Source organism: Clytia hemisphaerica, unplaced genomic scaffold, assembly GCF_902728285.1.
Source record: "Clytia hemisphaerica strain Z4C2 unplaced genomic scaffold, Clytia hemisphaerica genome assembly, whole genome shotgun sequence".
In the NCBI taxonomy this organism is placed as follows: Eukaryota; Metazoa; Cnidaria; class Hydrozoa; order Leptothecata; family Clytiidae; genus Clytia; species Clytia hemisphaerica.
The window spans coordinates 213,968-228,615 of record NW_027104095.1 but is presented as its reverse complement, the minus strand read 5'-3'; the positions used below and the strand labels follow the sequence as shown (position 1 = coordinate 228,615).

General features: G+C 35.9%; 2 protein-coding genes and 1 non-coding gene across 3 annotated transcripts in view; 1 reads left to right on the top strand and 2 right to left on the bottom strand.

Annotated features, from left to right (window-relative positions):
* Nucleotides 1–2,663: 2,663 nt before the first annotated feature.
* On the bottom strand, nt 2,664–7,473 carry LOC136812869 (G-protein-signaling modulator 2-like). Its single transcript, XM_067069395.1, has 4 exons — nt 7,131–7,473; nt 4,914–5,143; nt 3,887–4,133; nt 2,664–3,019 (listed from the first exon to the last, which is right to left on the bottom strand). The coding sequence occupies exons 1-4, from the start codon at nt 7,360–7,362 to the stop codon at nt 2,919–2,921; spliced, it is 810 nt and encodes a 269-aa protein (XP_066925496.1). The 5' UTR covers nt 7,363–7,473; the 3' UTR covers nt 2,664–2,918.
* A 2,161-nt stretch (nt 7,474–9,634) lies between these two features.
* Trnac-gca (transfer RNA cysteine (anticodon GCA)) lies at nt 9,635–9,706 on the top strand. Its single transcript has one exon. It is a non-coding gene; the product is annotated as a tRNA-Cys (tRNA).
* A 2,914-nt stretch (nt 9,707–12,620) lies between these two features.
* The window catches only part of LOC136812868 (oxysterol-binding protein-related protein 9-like), a 35,173-nt gene continuing 33,145 nt past the window's right edge, over nt 12,621–14,648 (bottom strand). Inside the window, exons 22-24 of the mRNA XM_067069393.1 lie at nt 14,437–14,506; nt 13,920–13,985; nt 12,621–13,676 (exon numbers count right to left, since the gene is read on the bottom strand). Coding sequence (XP_066925494.1) covers nt 13,578–13,676; nt 13,920–13,985; nt 14,437–14,506 — 235 coding nt within the window. The 3' untranslated portion in view covers nt 12,621–13,577. The remainder of the gene's footprint in view (nt 13,677–13,919; nt 13,986–14,436; nt 14,507–14,648) is intronic.

The following is a 14,648-nucleotide window of genomic DNA, read 5'->3' as shown; positions in this document are numbered from 1 at the left end:
GTTAGATAAACACCTGAATACAAAAAAATAAGAAATTTTATTTGCTTTTTCCGAAGCTGGAACAAATATTATCGAAACAATTCAATATAATTATGATTAGACCTTTTATTTTAGGCAATAAGATGATGTAAAATTTATCCCTGAATTCCATTCCAGGACGGATAAAGAAGTAGAGATAAATATACTAACTGAAACTATAAAAAAGGAACTCAAGGCGTTAAATCCAAACAAATCCATGGGGCCAGATGAACTTCACCCAAGGATGCTAAAGGAGCTCGCTGAATATATTGCAGAACCGCTATTCCTAATAATGACAAAATCTCTCAACAAAAGTTGTCTCCCAAACGACTAGAAGCATGCTAATGTATCACCTGTTTACAAAAAAGGAAACAAAAATATAGCGGAAAACTACCGTCCGATTAGCCTGACATCCATTGTGTGTCGAATGATGGAAAAGATTCTTAAAACACATATTATGTCGCATCTAGAGCAAGAGAAACTACTTTCTAACAAGCAACATGGTTTTATCAATCGCCGATCAACAGTAACACAACTGCTAAACTATCTAGATGTGTGTACCGAAGACATTGCTAACGGTAAAGCTGTTGACGCAGTTTTGACTTTGCAAAGGCATTCGACTCAGTTCCCCACCAAAGGCTCTTAATCAAATTAGAAGCCTACGGAATAAGAAATAAGTTGCTTGAATGGATCAGATACTTCCTGAAGGATCGATTTCAGATAGTTAAAGTAGATGGATTTGAATCCGAAAAACAATTAGTTCTTAGTGGAGTACCCCAAGGTAGTGTCCTAGGGCCTACCCTTTTCGTTCTATACATCAACGATTTACCGGATTCAATTAAATCACAACTCTTTCTATTTGCTGACGACACTAAACTTGTCAATAAAGTAGAATCAATTGAAGATGCACTTATAATCCAGGAGGACATCGATCGACTACAGCAATGGTCAGATACGTGGCTTTTAAAATTTCATCCCGACAAATGTCATGTACTAACGTTAGGTAAGCCAAATATAATTAAACATGTACATCAATACACACTCGGAGGAAATTTACTGAAACATGTACAATTCGAAAAGGATCTCGGAGTTATCTTTGACCAAAATCTCTCATTCGACCAACATATATCAAACCAAGTAAAAAAGGCAAACTCAATGGCTGGTCTAATTAGACGAACCTTCACGTATCTCACTCCTGAATTATTCCGTAAACTTTACATAACATTTGTCAGGCCCCACCTAGAATATGCCCAAGTCATTTGGTCACCGAAACTGAAAAAACACAAAAACTTATAGAAGGTGTTCAGCGGCGCGCTACAAAAACAGTCGAAACATTGGACGACTATGTTATGAAAGCAAACTACAAAGAATTGGAATCCCAAGTCTAAAATATAGGCGTGCGGTAAGTGATATGGTTGAGATCTTTAAACATTTAAATCACTATGAAAAATCGTGTGTTCCTAAGAAATTTAACCAACGAATAAGACCAATGAGAACACATAATTCTGAGCTGGTAAGAATTTTCGGGAACGATGGTGTCCGTGGACCACAGAGCAACTCCCTTTACTATCAGGGCATTCAACAGTGGAATAGCATACCTGAAAAAGTAGTTAAATCATCTACAATACAAGAGTTTAAAGAAAACCTCGGTCTAGCTTGGAAAGAGAAAATGTTTGAGTATGATTGAAACTGTCACTATTGTTGCATATCTGTTTGAAGTTAACATTTGTAATAAACCAAACCAATGTGTGAGCGATTTATAGAGGTCCATGTGCTTGCACGGTGGCCTGGAAATCTGTAAAACATTATTATTTGTTACTTTAAACTGAAAGAATCTGAAGAAAAAAAACGAAAAACGCAAATCCACTTTTATGGTCAAAGCATATAGAAACCAGCCAATTTTTAGGACGAGTCTTTTCTTAAATTTTTCCTAACGAACTAATCAAAGCTAAAACAAAAGCATTTTCAATAGAAACGATCATAACCCTTTGGGTAATCAGAGAAGCTGGTTTTCTATTCCATCCCACTCCTCTGAAAAACCTCAAGAAAAGAAGATTTGGCATTTTTGCCGAACCTTTAAACATTGCTGGGTAATAGTTGGCAATTTAATGGGTAAAATGCTCTAAAAATGGCATTCTTAGGTTCGATTGCCAAATTCCATGATGGTGATAGTCTTACAATATTCTTAATTGCTTGCCCAATTTCATCATAAATATTCATAAATGTTTTTTGCACTCTTTTTTGAAGAAGAAAAAAATTAAGATCTTGTAGAAAAGTGCTATAACTTTCATTTTCACTGGAGAGATTCTTTGATCTTAGGAGATCGTCACTGTGAAAAAATTTCATTAAAATATTTATTCAATATAAAGTTATGATACAAAGTTAATAAGTGATTGACCCCAAAAAACAGCAAAAAACTGCAGAAAACAGCGTTTTTAGACGTCAATCAGCTTATAACTTTGTTTGATATCTTTTGACTGAATGATTATTTTTGAGAATTTTTTTCACAGTGATGACGTTCGATGTTTAAGGATTTACTTCAGTGAAAATGATAGTTATAGCACTTTTCTACAAGATCTTCATTTTTTTCTTTTTCATTTTTATCTTCATTTTTACAATCTTTTTAAAGTTTTTTTTATTTCAAATTGTTCCACTCACTAATATCTTTCCAATGATACCAAATTCATAAAGATTGAAGAATTCCTTCAAAAGTTATAGGTAAATGAAAAAAGAGTGCACACTTATCGTGAATAGACTTTTTTTTTAAGTCACATTTTCTTTGAAGGATGCCCGATCCAGTGAATGTTCAATAGATCAGTGGTATAGTGTCAATAAATTAAGTCACATTTTCTTTGAAGGATGCCCAATCCAGTTAATGTTCAATAGATCAGTGGCAAGGCTCATGCTACTCCTTTGTCATAGTAAGCATCATTATCAATCATATCTTCTCCGCCCTCGGGTGGTTGGGCGTTTGCTTCAAATTCATCTTGTTGTGCTTTCACTGAAAAAGAAGAGAAAACCATGCCAGTATTATTTTCAGGTTTGTAATTTTCATCATAACAGTTTTTCAGTGGTTTATACTGAAATCAAAGCATGCCAAAACAATATGAAATAATCTAAACTTAGACCCTCTATCCAGCGCAAAATTCCAATTAGAATTTGAAATAGTTTTATTTATACATTATTATACGATGGAAGAGTCAATGAGAGATGAACAATTGTTCCAAGGCGTTACAATTCAGGTTTTCGCGGTTCGAATCCCCGATCCTGCTAATATTCCGTTCAGTTTATAGATAGTAAAGCCACGGTTAGCCGTGGACAATCAAGTACTATATCACTTTGCTATCCACGTAAAAAATATATACTCTACTCTCCAGTATCAAGTAAAAAATGGGGTTTGTAGCGGTTCGAAATACTGTTGAAATTTTGGCTGAGTCCCGGAATCCCGAAAATTGAAAAAAATTACAACACTGTCACACCGGTTTGTAGAGGGTAGAATACTGGAATACTGACAAAAGATAAGGCTAATCACCGTCAACATCTGAAATACCGTTTTCCCGTCTTTTCTTCGGCAAATCCCATAATACCGTATTAAAAAAGGGCCAATCCCGTCACACCGTAAAGGTACAAACCCCACTTGAAAAAGCGACTTGACAGAATCTGCCGAATGTTGTAGTAGACAGGTAACCCAGTTAGCACACGACGTTATTACAACGTTCATCTAACGTTATATATGGTTGTAGTAGACAGGTAACCCAGTTAGCACACGACGTTATTACAACGTTCATCTAACGTTATATATGGACGTTGTCAACCTTAGATGAACGTTGAAACGACGTTGTGTGTCAGCTGGGAAAATTACACGTACCAATTTTCATTCGAAGCCCAATGACAGCATTCTCAAAATGCATAATACTCTCTCTAATATCACCAAGTAGAATAAACAAACTTCCCAGAGCTGCTGAAGTCTTGATTGATCCATTGATATCACCAACTTCGTGCATGAATTCCATCCTTGATTTTAAGCATTCAACTGCAGATTCAAAATCAAAATTGGCTTCATAAATGTTGCTCATGTTATTGAGAATGCGTGCTTGTGAAGCGTTTTCATCTAACTGGAGGATAAAAAAGGGTTTTTCATTATTATTTTATCCCAATTCTATAAGCCGCCCTGTTGATTTTAAAAGGCAATCTGATACCTACCCGTACAAAATGAATCTTAGTCATAGACACTTAATTTAGGTCATTACAATTATAGAAAGTGGGCCCTAGCTAAAATACCGTATCCTTCTCGGTTCGCAAAGACAGAGGTGTCATAAGGACCCGGGGGGGGCACTCGATCTGAAAACGACCATACGTTCGGCCCAAAATTTGACTTCTAAAATCAGACCCTTACAGTGCAGTGAATTTCCATGAAAAATCATACCCTTACAGTGCACTTTTTCAAAATTTCTCGCCCGTAAGGGCGAAAATTTTTGCAATTTTCCAAGAAGATGTGGAATTTTTCCTCCAAAATTGACCAATTTTGTGCCAATTTTGGCAAAAAATTGGCCTTTTATCACAATTTCCTACCCTTACAGTGCAGTTCAGTGCGAGCTTGGTAATTTCCTACCCTTACAGTGCACTAGCTGAACTATGAAAAACCTACCCTTAAGGGCCGAACGTCTGGTAGGTCATTTACCTTGAGTGCCCCCCCCGGGCATAAGGATCAAAACTAAAACATGCGCGTGCTTCCAGGGTCAAAAGTATATTCAAAAGTATATTTTTCGGAGGAAAATCTTCTAATAAAGGTCTGATAATACAGTAGATTCTCTTTTTTCTTTGGTCACTCAAGGATTTTAAAAGCGTCTACCTAAAATTGGGTCAGAAAGAATAACCCATAAGCTTTGTATTACCTCTTCCGCTATATCATAGGCCTTTTTGAAGGTTTGCAATGCTAATTCGAATTCACGTTTTGCTTGATAGACACAACCGAGATTTGTAAGAGCTATCATTTCTTCTTTTTTGTTTGGTGGACGTTTAGATGCCAGAGCTAATGCAGAAGCAGACGGTTTCGCTAATTGTAAATGTTGGTGATGGCATAGTTCAGCTTTGTCGAATTTGAATAGGCGGTAGTAAGCAGTACCTGAAGGATATGAAAAGGATGTGGTCACCTAGACGATGTTATCGCCCGTTACAGTGATAGTAAAGGCGGGAAAATATGGCGGTATGGCGTTCTGGCCGTATACGGAGAAGAAATCGGCAGAAAAGTTTCAAAGAAAGACTGGCAAATTCTACCGACTGTAAACTCGTTTTTACCGTAGGCAAAGGTGCTCAAATTTAAGACCATTCAGTTGCATGTTGTTGTGTCCAGCGGAAAATATCGTCAGTACTGGCATGCTTCCCACTGAAATTGCATAGCAGTTGACACAGCTTTTTAATTATATTCTCCGTGATTGGGAAAATTTGGTCATCATTCTACCAGCATTGTGTAGACTAGCAAACTAGTTTGTTAATTAATTATGTCAGAAGGCGGGAGCATAAAGGCGGTGGGTGTTTGCTAAAATAGGAGTTGCGTAGGAGAACGAACAAAAGTTGGTGAGAGGCTGCTGATTAACAGCTTTCAGCCCTTACCGCCGACAAAATTTCTTCCTACGCTTACCTAGCTCCTACGCTCACTTTTCCCGCGTGATACGTTCCAGCCCGGCGTGCCAGTATAGCACTGTGAGGTTTGCAGGCCATAGGATGAACTGGAAGAAAATTTCTCTCCCACTGATTCAACCAAATATCATTGCAAACATATTCAACATGCAAAATTGAACATTAGGCATGCCAATTATTTTTTGGTCTATGAATGCACTGCTCACGACGGCAATGTAACAATTCATGGTTTTTGAAGGCTTACCCAAAAATGAAGAATTTTCAATAAAATTTTAAAAATATGGAAAAAATAGCCAAATTTCAACCAAAAACGACATCATCTGGCAAGATCCTGATCCCTGATGAAGATGCGAGTGACAACAATCGATGTACCGAGCATAATTGTATAAAAGACGATGAAAAAATGAGAATTCAATGTCATAAATGCCAACGAACGCTACATTATGCCTGCACTGGACTACCACCATACCAGTTAAATATGTTTTTAAATAAAGGTTACCGAAAATACGTATGTATAACTTGTTGCTCTCCGGCAAAAGAACTCGGTAGAAAAGTTCATAATCAAGTGGAAAGAATTAAAAGCTACACGCACAGTTATAAAGAAATCGAATCGTGCGAAAGTATAATAAAAGTCAAAAGTGAGAGTGAAAAAAGTCTAAACACAATGATCAAAGATTTACAGGCAAGATATCAGGAATACATCAAGGATAAAAATCAAGTTACCAATCTAATACAGAGCCAGTTTTCCACGCTAGAAACAAAATTAACATCCAAGATAGAAGAGACGTTGAATAACAAGACTGCAAAAATTCAAACCGCAACAGAACCACGTAAGAAAAGTTTTGCTGAAGCTACTAAAAACAATGATCAATTAAGCGTAAATAGCATGAAACAGCTACTACGAGAGGAAAAAATCGACGAACAAATTGAGGACCAAAGGAAACTATCGACAGACGCAAATATCATTATCCATGGGGTAAATGAAAATAAAAATAAAGAAGATATCGATTTCGTTACTGAGCTTCTGAATGACGTTAATTTAAAGACTCAACCAACCTACGTCTCTCGTGTTGGAAAAGAATCTAAGGTTATGCGCCCAATCAAAGTTGTATTCAAAGACAGTCATAACAAATACAGATTCATGAAGAAGTTGACTGAATTGAAACAACACGAGAAGTACGTGAAATTAAGTATCACCGACGACTTGACAAAAATGGAGAGGGAACAAATCAAAGATTGGAAAAAGAGAGCAGACGAGATGAATAAAGCCAGATCGAATGACGATTTTAAATGGAGGGTACGAGGAAGCCCTCGTGAAAAATTATATTTTAAAAAGATTTTTTGTACAAGAACGGTTTAGAGGCCCTTGTGCCTCAACTGTAATCACCTTACAAATTGTAAAGTAGCGTTGACTTTTATTAGCCTTTGTTGCTACCTGTTCGTCAACTTGAAATAAACTATTACATACATACCTAAGTCATTGTATGCCATGTATTTTTCTTCAATATTTTTCCCTTTCAATTTCTCTTTCAAGATTTTTTGAAGTTCCATAACGCTTGTTTCCACATCTTCATTTCCAAATTTTGGTTTTTCATAAATGTCAACATCAGGTAGTTCACGAACTTTTGGTGCCACCGTTTGTTTTGGTTTTTCTTCTCCTTCTTCATCTTCTTCTTCATTCGATTTTTCTACTGGCGGTGGCATTTTTTTTGTATAATATTTCCCTTGTTTTATATTTATGCTCTAATACGTAAAGGGCAACCTCGTTCCCTGCGTATTATCAGCTTTTTCTATGTTTACTACTGATAGCGCTAGATAATATTCTATAGCGTCTATCAGTAACGTAAATAAAGCCTGGAATACACGGGGACCAGGTTGCGTAAAGGATGACACGATCAAAAAGTACAAAATTGTCCAAACAAAGCTAAGAATATAGCCTAGAAGCCACTAAAACCAAATGTGAAATACAGTTGACTCTCTCTAATTTGATCTTCATTGGACCAAGAATTTTCTTCGAATAGAGATAGATTCGAATCATCGAATTATAGAGAGTACAGTATTTACACCATTTTCTAGCTAAGGGGGGGGATATCTTAGTTCGAGGGGTAAATCACTTCGAAAAAAGCGTACGAAATGATTTTTGATTTTTGATTTTTTTGTGATTTTTTGATTTTTTCTGTGATTTTTTGATTTTTTTGTGATTTTTTTGATTTTTTTGTGTTTTTTTTTTGTTATTTTTTGATTTTTTGTGAATTTTTTGTGATTTTTTTTTTTTTTTTTTTTTTTTTTTTGTGATTTTTGTGATTTTTTTGTGATTTTTTCTGTGATTTTTTTGTGATTTTTTTGTGATTTTTTGTGATTTTTTTGTGATTTTTTTTGTTTTTGATTTTTTTTTTGTGATTTTTTTGTGATTTTTTGGTGATTTTTGATTTTTTTGTGATTTCTTTATGATTTTTTGATTTTTTTCTGTGATTTTTTTGTGATTTCTTTTTGATTTTTTCTGTGATTTTTTGATTTTTTTGTGATTTTTTTGTAATTTTTTGATTTTTTTTTTATTTTTTTGTGATTTTTTGATTTTTCTGTGATTTTTTTGTGATTTTGATTTTTTTTGTGATTTTTTTTTTTGATTTTTTTGATTTTTTTGTGATTTTTTTGTGATTTTTTGATTTTTTTGTGATTTTTTTGTGATTTTTGATTTTTTGCGTGATTTTTTTGTGATTTTTCTAAGAAGTTTACGAGATTTTTTCGAGTAATTTACCCCTCGTCTTAGTTCGAATTACAGAAAGTTTCGAATAAAAGAGGTTCGAGTTAGTAGAGTATTAGATTGAGTTGATTGTATCAATGAAATAAAGTGAGTACTGAAATTGGCTCGCCCAAACTTTATATTCTGAAAGGCGTTAAAATTGCCAAATGCATTAATGACGTTGATTAAATTTTAGGTCTACATCATTGAGTTTCAAGCCCGAAGGGCTAGAGGTCAATCTCTAACCTTTCTCAGGCAAGAAAAATTGAAGCCTTAAAATATGCGCCGTATTTTTGATGACGGATTGAATCTAGCAATTCCTTTGTTTTCCAGTGATATATTTTTCGAAATTAAGCGGTAAATTTTAGTTTCAATCTGTCATTTGTGTAAAAACCAGGCGGGTCGCTCAAGGCCGCGCAACTTTGGTAGGATTTGTTGGCTTCAAATAGATTGACCTCTAGCCCTTCGGGCTTGAAACTCAATGGTCTACATACTACACGGTTTTTTATAGGAACATCCAAACTTTTTGAAGCCTAAAGATTTTTTCCTTGAGTATTCTTATTGTTTTTTAAGCCTCAAAAATTAATGTTCTTATATATAAAAAGGGGGTTTCATGGTTGGCGGAGGAGCAAAATTGCGGGATCGGGTACCCCCTGAACCCCCCCCCCCCCAAAAAAAAAAAAGTAGAGTGTTTTGGAACAGAAAACAAAAACAGAACGGGATGGAACCATGGAACATACAGAACATATGTTTTAAAACTAAAACAAATTTCAGCATGATACCAAACAATTTATATGAAAGAAAGGAGAAAAAGAAAGCAATAAAAACGTAGTAATCTTTTGTCCAAACCGATAAAAATCCATTAATTGACCACCACACCACAGAGAAATGAGCTGTCGTTACAATAATTTGATTGCAATCAAAGTGTTCTTAAAATAAAAGTAAAACCGCTAGAAGAAAAATCTTATTTCGATAATCTTTGAATGGAACTCATGCTCTGCATAATTGTTCAGTAGCTAATAATATTTACCGCTATTATTCTATTCCATTTAGTCCAGTCCAGTAATAACTACTACCAAAATATTGTGTTCTTGTAAGATCAGATCACGGGGAAGATTACATTTCAAACCTACTTCATCAAAAAATGCTTATAAGAAAATTGTTTGGAGAGGAAACAAATAATTTGCATACTTAGCAAATAATTTAAATATCATTTTCTCGATCGTACATCGTGGGGATATAGCTCAGTGGTAGAGCATTCGACTGCAGATCGAGAGGTCCCTGGTTCAAACCCGGGTGTCCCCTGAATTTTTTTTCTTGTGTTTAAACATTTTACACCTATGGTCGGCTTTATGGGGGTCTGGTGATAAATTTATATAGAAATGACGTCATAATTCTTTGTTTATGAAAGTTTCAATGCAATGACTTCATATATCTTGACGTCATTCTAGGTGTATTAATGATGCTCTTCAGTCGTGAAGATACTACCGAGTTTATGTATTTGCACTTTTGAGGACGGTAGAGTGACTGAAGTGGTTTGGAAAAACCCGCAATTCCGCCCCGCAAAATCGAGGACGGTAAAAGTGCTGATTTACCGTCGTCCTCGGCTGGTCAGGATTTAGTCAAATTAGAACCTTACCGTCTCCGTCGTTGAAAAACACACATACATAAACTCGCTACTGTAGCTAGGGGCAATGAAGTAGAACTAGAAGCCAAAGGCTAGAAGTCAATCTCTTTGGTAGGATTTGAAGCCAACAAATCTACCAAAGTTGCGCAGCTTTGAGCGGCTCGCCTGTTTTTTTCAAGGCTTCACCGTTTCTTGCCTGAGAAAGGTTAGAGATTCTACTCTAGCACACTCTGACATCTAGCCCGAAGGGCTTTAAACTCAAAGGCTAGGGGTCCTTTAGCCTGGTTAACCAAGCCAGTTTTTATAAGGCCAATATACGGCTGAAGGCAACTATCAGCGATTTAATGATTTTTATGATATACGGAATTTTAAGTTTGCCTTTAAAAACTGATATTCAATCATAACTTACCATCAATCTGGCTTAGATTTCTAGGCTAGGGGTCCTTGAAAAGTTCGTTTTTTTTATTTAGATGATCGTTTCCGATTTTAAAGTGAAAAATTAAGAAAAGCTTTTCCACACACTACTGAACTACTACTGTATATTCGTGAGTATCACATCATGGAAATACAAACTGTGATTGTCAGTCATCATAGGGAATTTTCACAAGGAAATTGCCAGTCACAAAGGGAAAGTTTTACTATAAAGAGGCTCCGTGCTAACAATGCTGGGTGGAGAGGCTGCATGGTCTTTAAAGTGGGGGGCGTACAGTATTTCGGAATTACGGAAATCGACCCTTTTTTCTTCGGAATTTCGGAAATCTGACAAAATTCCGTCGGTATTTCGGAATTCTGAAATTGTTTCGGTATCGGAAATCCTAGACTGGCACGCCAGTCGGGCTGGAACGGTATCACGCGGGAAAAGTGAGCGTAGGAGTTAGGTAAGCGTAGGAAGAAATTCTGTCGGCGGCAAGGGCTGAAAGCAGCAGCCTCTCACCAACTTTTGCTCGCTCTCCTACGCAGCTCCTATTCTATCAAACGCCCGCCGCCTTTATGTTCCCGCCCTCTGACATGATTAATTTACAGACTAGTTTGCTAGTCTACGGAAATCCATGAATTTTGCTTCGAAATTTCGGTAATATCAACTTCTTGTTGAGTTGAACCCCGAGTTGAACTCTCATTCATCAGAAGAGTGCTTGACCAATCGGAATCGGAAGCATATATATATCATTGTCGAATGAAGTTGATGTGTTTTATTTCTCAATACTAATAGTTTCACGCCGTGGAGACAATCATCAGTTGAAAATAAAATTTAAAAAAACTAGAGTTCGTTTTAATTTTTTTATTGATATTATATAATATCTAATACACGCTTTTTTTATAAGAATACACTTTATAAGAATGTCCATGATGAAAATGGCCAAAAAATTAAGAATAATGCTAAGAATATCACCATCATGGAATTTTGAGACGTATGTACCAAATGTTAAGAATGCTGTAAGAATATTTTAGGATGATTTTCCCAAAAAAGTTAAGATTATCCATGATGAAATGGATTTACACCATTCTTATAAAAAAAAAGCGTGTGTTATATAATATAATTTAATAATATGATGATATTGATACATGGCCCCCGGCGTGCGCATCGAATTGAGGGGGCCAAAAAAATATGTCGCCCACCATGGTTGGGCGACGAAGAAAATTTTCGACTTTTTGCCCTTATTTCACGCCTCTAAACGGTATATATAAGATTTTTCAAAGTAAAAAAAAAAAACACTTTGCAAAATATTGGGGGGGGGGGGGGGGCATGGCCCCCCTGGCCCCCCCGATGACGGGGGCCATGTGATATTATTGAGTTTTTTAATCGGAACTGCAAGTATTTTTTTACGGAATTTCGGAAATTTTGGCAAAATTATTCGATATTTTGGAAATCGCAAACCCCGTAAGCCCCCCCTTTTAAAGCCTGTCTCAAATGTATGTGGACACTTTAGTTTTTTAGCATTTTCTCAGCACCCATTCATGGTATGTTAGAAAGTTATACACCGTTGGAAAGATATTTCCAAAGAGAATAATCTAAAGGATGAAGATTTTTGAAAAATTGAAAAATGAAGAAGTTGAAAAATCAGGCTATTAAGAAATATCTTTAAATATTTGAACCTTGCTGGTTTCAAATCTGTGTTCAGTTTTTTCGCATCTTTCTTGGATAAAAAGTTATAGCCCTTTGAAGTAGGCCTAAAACGGCCAAAAACGACCAACTTCACACAGTTCACAGTGCTGTAACTTTTTATCCATGAAAGATACGACAGACATGAGACAGACTTTAATCAATTTGAATATTACAGCCCACCGGCTCTGCGAGAAGGGGGTGTAAAGACTTGCCATCAACTTAAGGGAGCAGATGACCATGACGATAACGACTGGGAGGGATAATTCGGACTTAATTGAAGCCCAGGGAGAACCACATCGTTCTTAAAGTGTTCTTATTTTTCTAAAAAATGTTCTATATAAGAAAGAGAAGTAAAGTTTGTAGCACTTGCTCTCCAAACGCAGTGTCATAGGAAGCACCTCCGGTAGCTACGGCACTGAAACGGCTGCGACTTTGCTAGGTTAGTCCATCCGGATATGTAAAATGGAATATTTTGAAAAAGTTATAAATTTTTACTTATTTAAAGTTTATTTCTAATTATTTTAACAAAAAAAGAAAATTGTATAAACAGAAGCTATTAAAACTTAATTAATATATTTCAAAATATTCTATCAAAAATTAATATTGCTGAAAAAAATAAATCACAATTCCTCATTTCACAGAGTCCAAGTTGGTTGTAATTGTAATATTTTCACTTTTATTAAACTATAAATGTAAAATTCCTATGCTAGAGTTTTAAAATGCATATTTTTGTATCATAAAATGTACGGAAACTGAGATTTACTAATTGAGATTTTGTCCAAGACATTCTGTAAAATTCTGCCCAGTTATGTGCTATTCCAAAATAGTCTGTAGTCTGTACCTCCTAAGTTGAGGAAGTGTGAAGTCCAGGGTGGTCAGGAAGATAAAAAGAAGGGGGTCTGATTTTCGAGTGTATAAATCCAGGGTGGTCAGTAAAATAGAAAAATGAGATTGTGTACTGAAAAATTGAAAAAGAAGCCTCCTCAACATCAATTTGTAACTGAGTTTGATAAAGAAACTAGGTTAGATTTAAAATTAATTTTTGTTCAGTTTCAGTACAGACTTAAAAATCACGAGATGGAAAAAAATCGATTTTGTCAAGTTTTTCATTGATTTGAAATCAGAGTGTTCCAACAATCTCATAACAACGAAACAATTTACCCAGCACTCTTCAACAAATGGTTTATTTTTCCCAACACCTGGGAAATTAAAGCCAACTTGATCAATCAACAAATAGCATCCGAACCTCCTTTTTCGTGAAAACCCATTAAATCGATTCAATCGAATAAACCAGTTATTACAATCGATTTTGGCTTTTAAACGTTCCACTGTTTCGAAAAACTCGACTAGACCTTCAACCAAAGTTTTTCTTACCCAAATGACCAACCGACCAACGGCCTGGCCTTGTTTCGCCAATCGCATCTTTGTCTTGTCAGTGATTTTTTTTAAGTGGATCCCGGTTTCTTCATCCCCTTTCGTTTATACAAGGGCCATTTGTAATTGAAAAGTCTTTCACCCTCAGCTATTTCTTCTTCGTCGAAAAGCTGGATAGAAAAAGGGGGCAACAAAATTAGAAAATCTGACGAACACATTTAATACAGACAGTATGTACCTCATTTAAACCGATTTTTTGTTCTGTTTTATTTTTTACTATAACTGGCTTTTTTGCTATAACTGATCTTTTTTTTCTAGTGTTGTGCTCCTTTTGACTTTAAAATGATGCAATTAACCACGGGTTTACACAGCAAATAAACAACGAGAGTTTGTTTCTTGGTTCTTTCACTTACCCTCGTCACCCACTTCGTGTTGGTATCTTTCCGCACGCGCGCATCTTGCCGTTGCTTTTCTTCCAGCTATTGAAAAGGAGATTGGAGAAGTGATAAGACTAAAAATACAAAGAAAATACAATACCCATCCTCTGGATAGGCCAAAGCGGTTTTCAATCCGGGGATCAGTCGTATGGTCCGACTCTGCACGGCAGGTGCCGCCCATAAGGGTAGGTTTTCCGAGACCCTTGAAATACACTGTAAGGGTGTACTTTTGATAGACTGCACTACGCGGGTCTATCTGACAGTAAGATTTAATATATCTTTATAGTTTTGACTCGCACCCATTTTGATTTGTTAATTTGGCTAATTTTCAGGTGGCTTCAGTAAAATAAGATTTGAAATCAAGCTACGCTATAACCCAGCTGGCACACATCGTTTTTTAGACGTTTATATAACGTTCACAACGTCCATATAACGTTAGGTGAACGTTGAAACAACGATGTCCAACTGGGCAGGGTCAGAAACGTTAACATACCTTATGTTTGCCTTCCGTTGCATTTTCAATATCATTGATTTTCAACGCGTTCGTTACATCCTCCCATAACCTGCAGCAATAACAAGAGTGGGAAGATATTAAATAATGAATGAATGAATGAATGAACAAGTGAGTGAATGAATGGATGAATGAATGAATGCATTAACGAATGAATAAATCTCCCATAACCTGTAGCAATAACAAGAATGGGA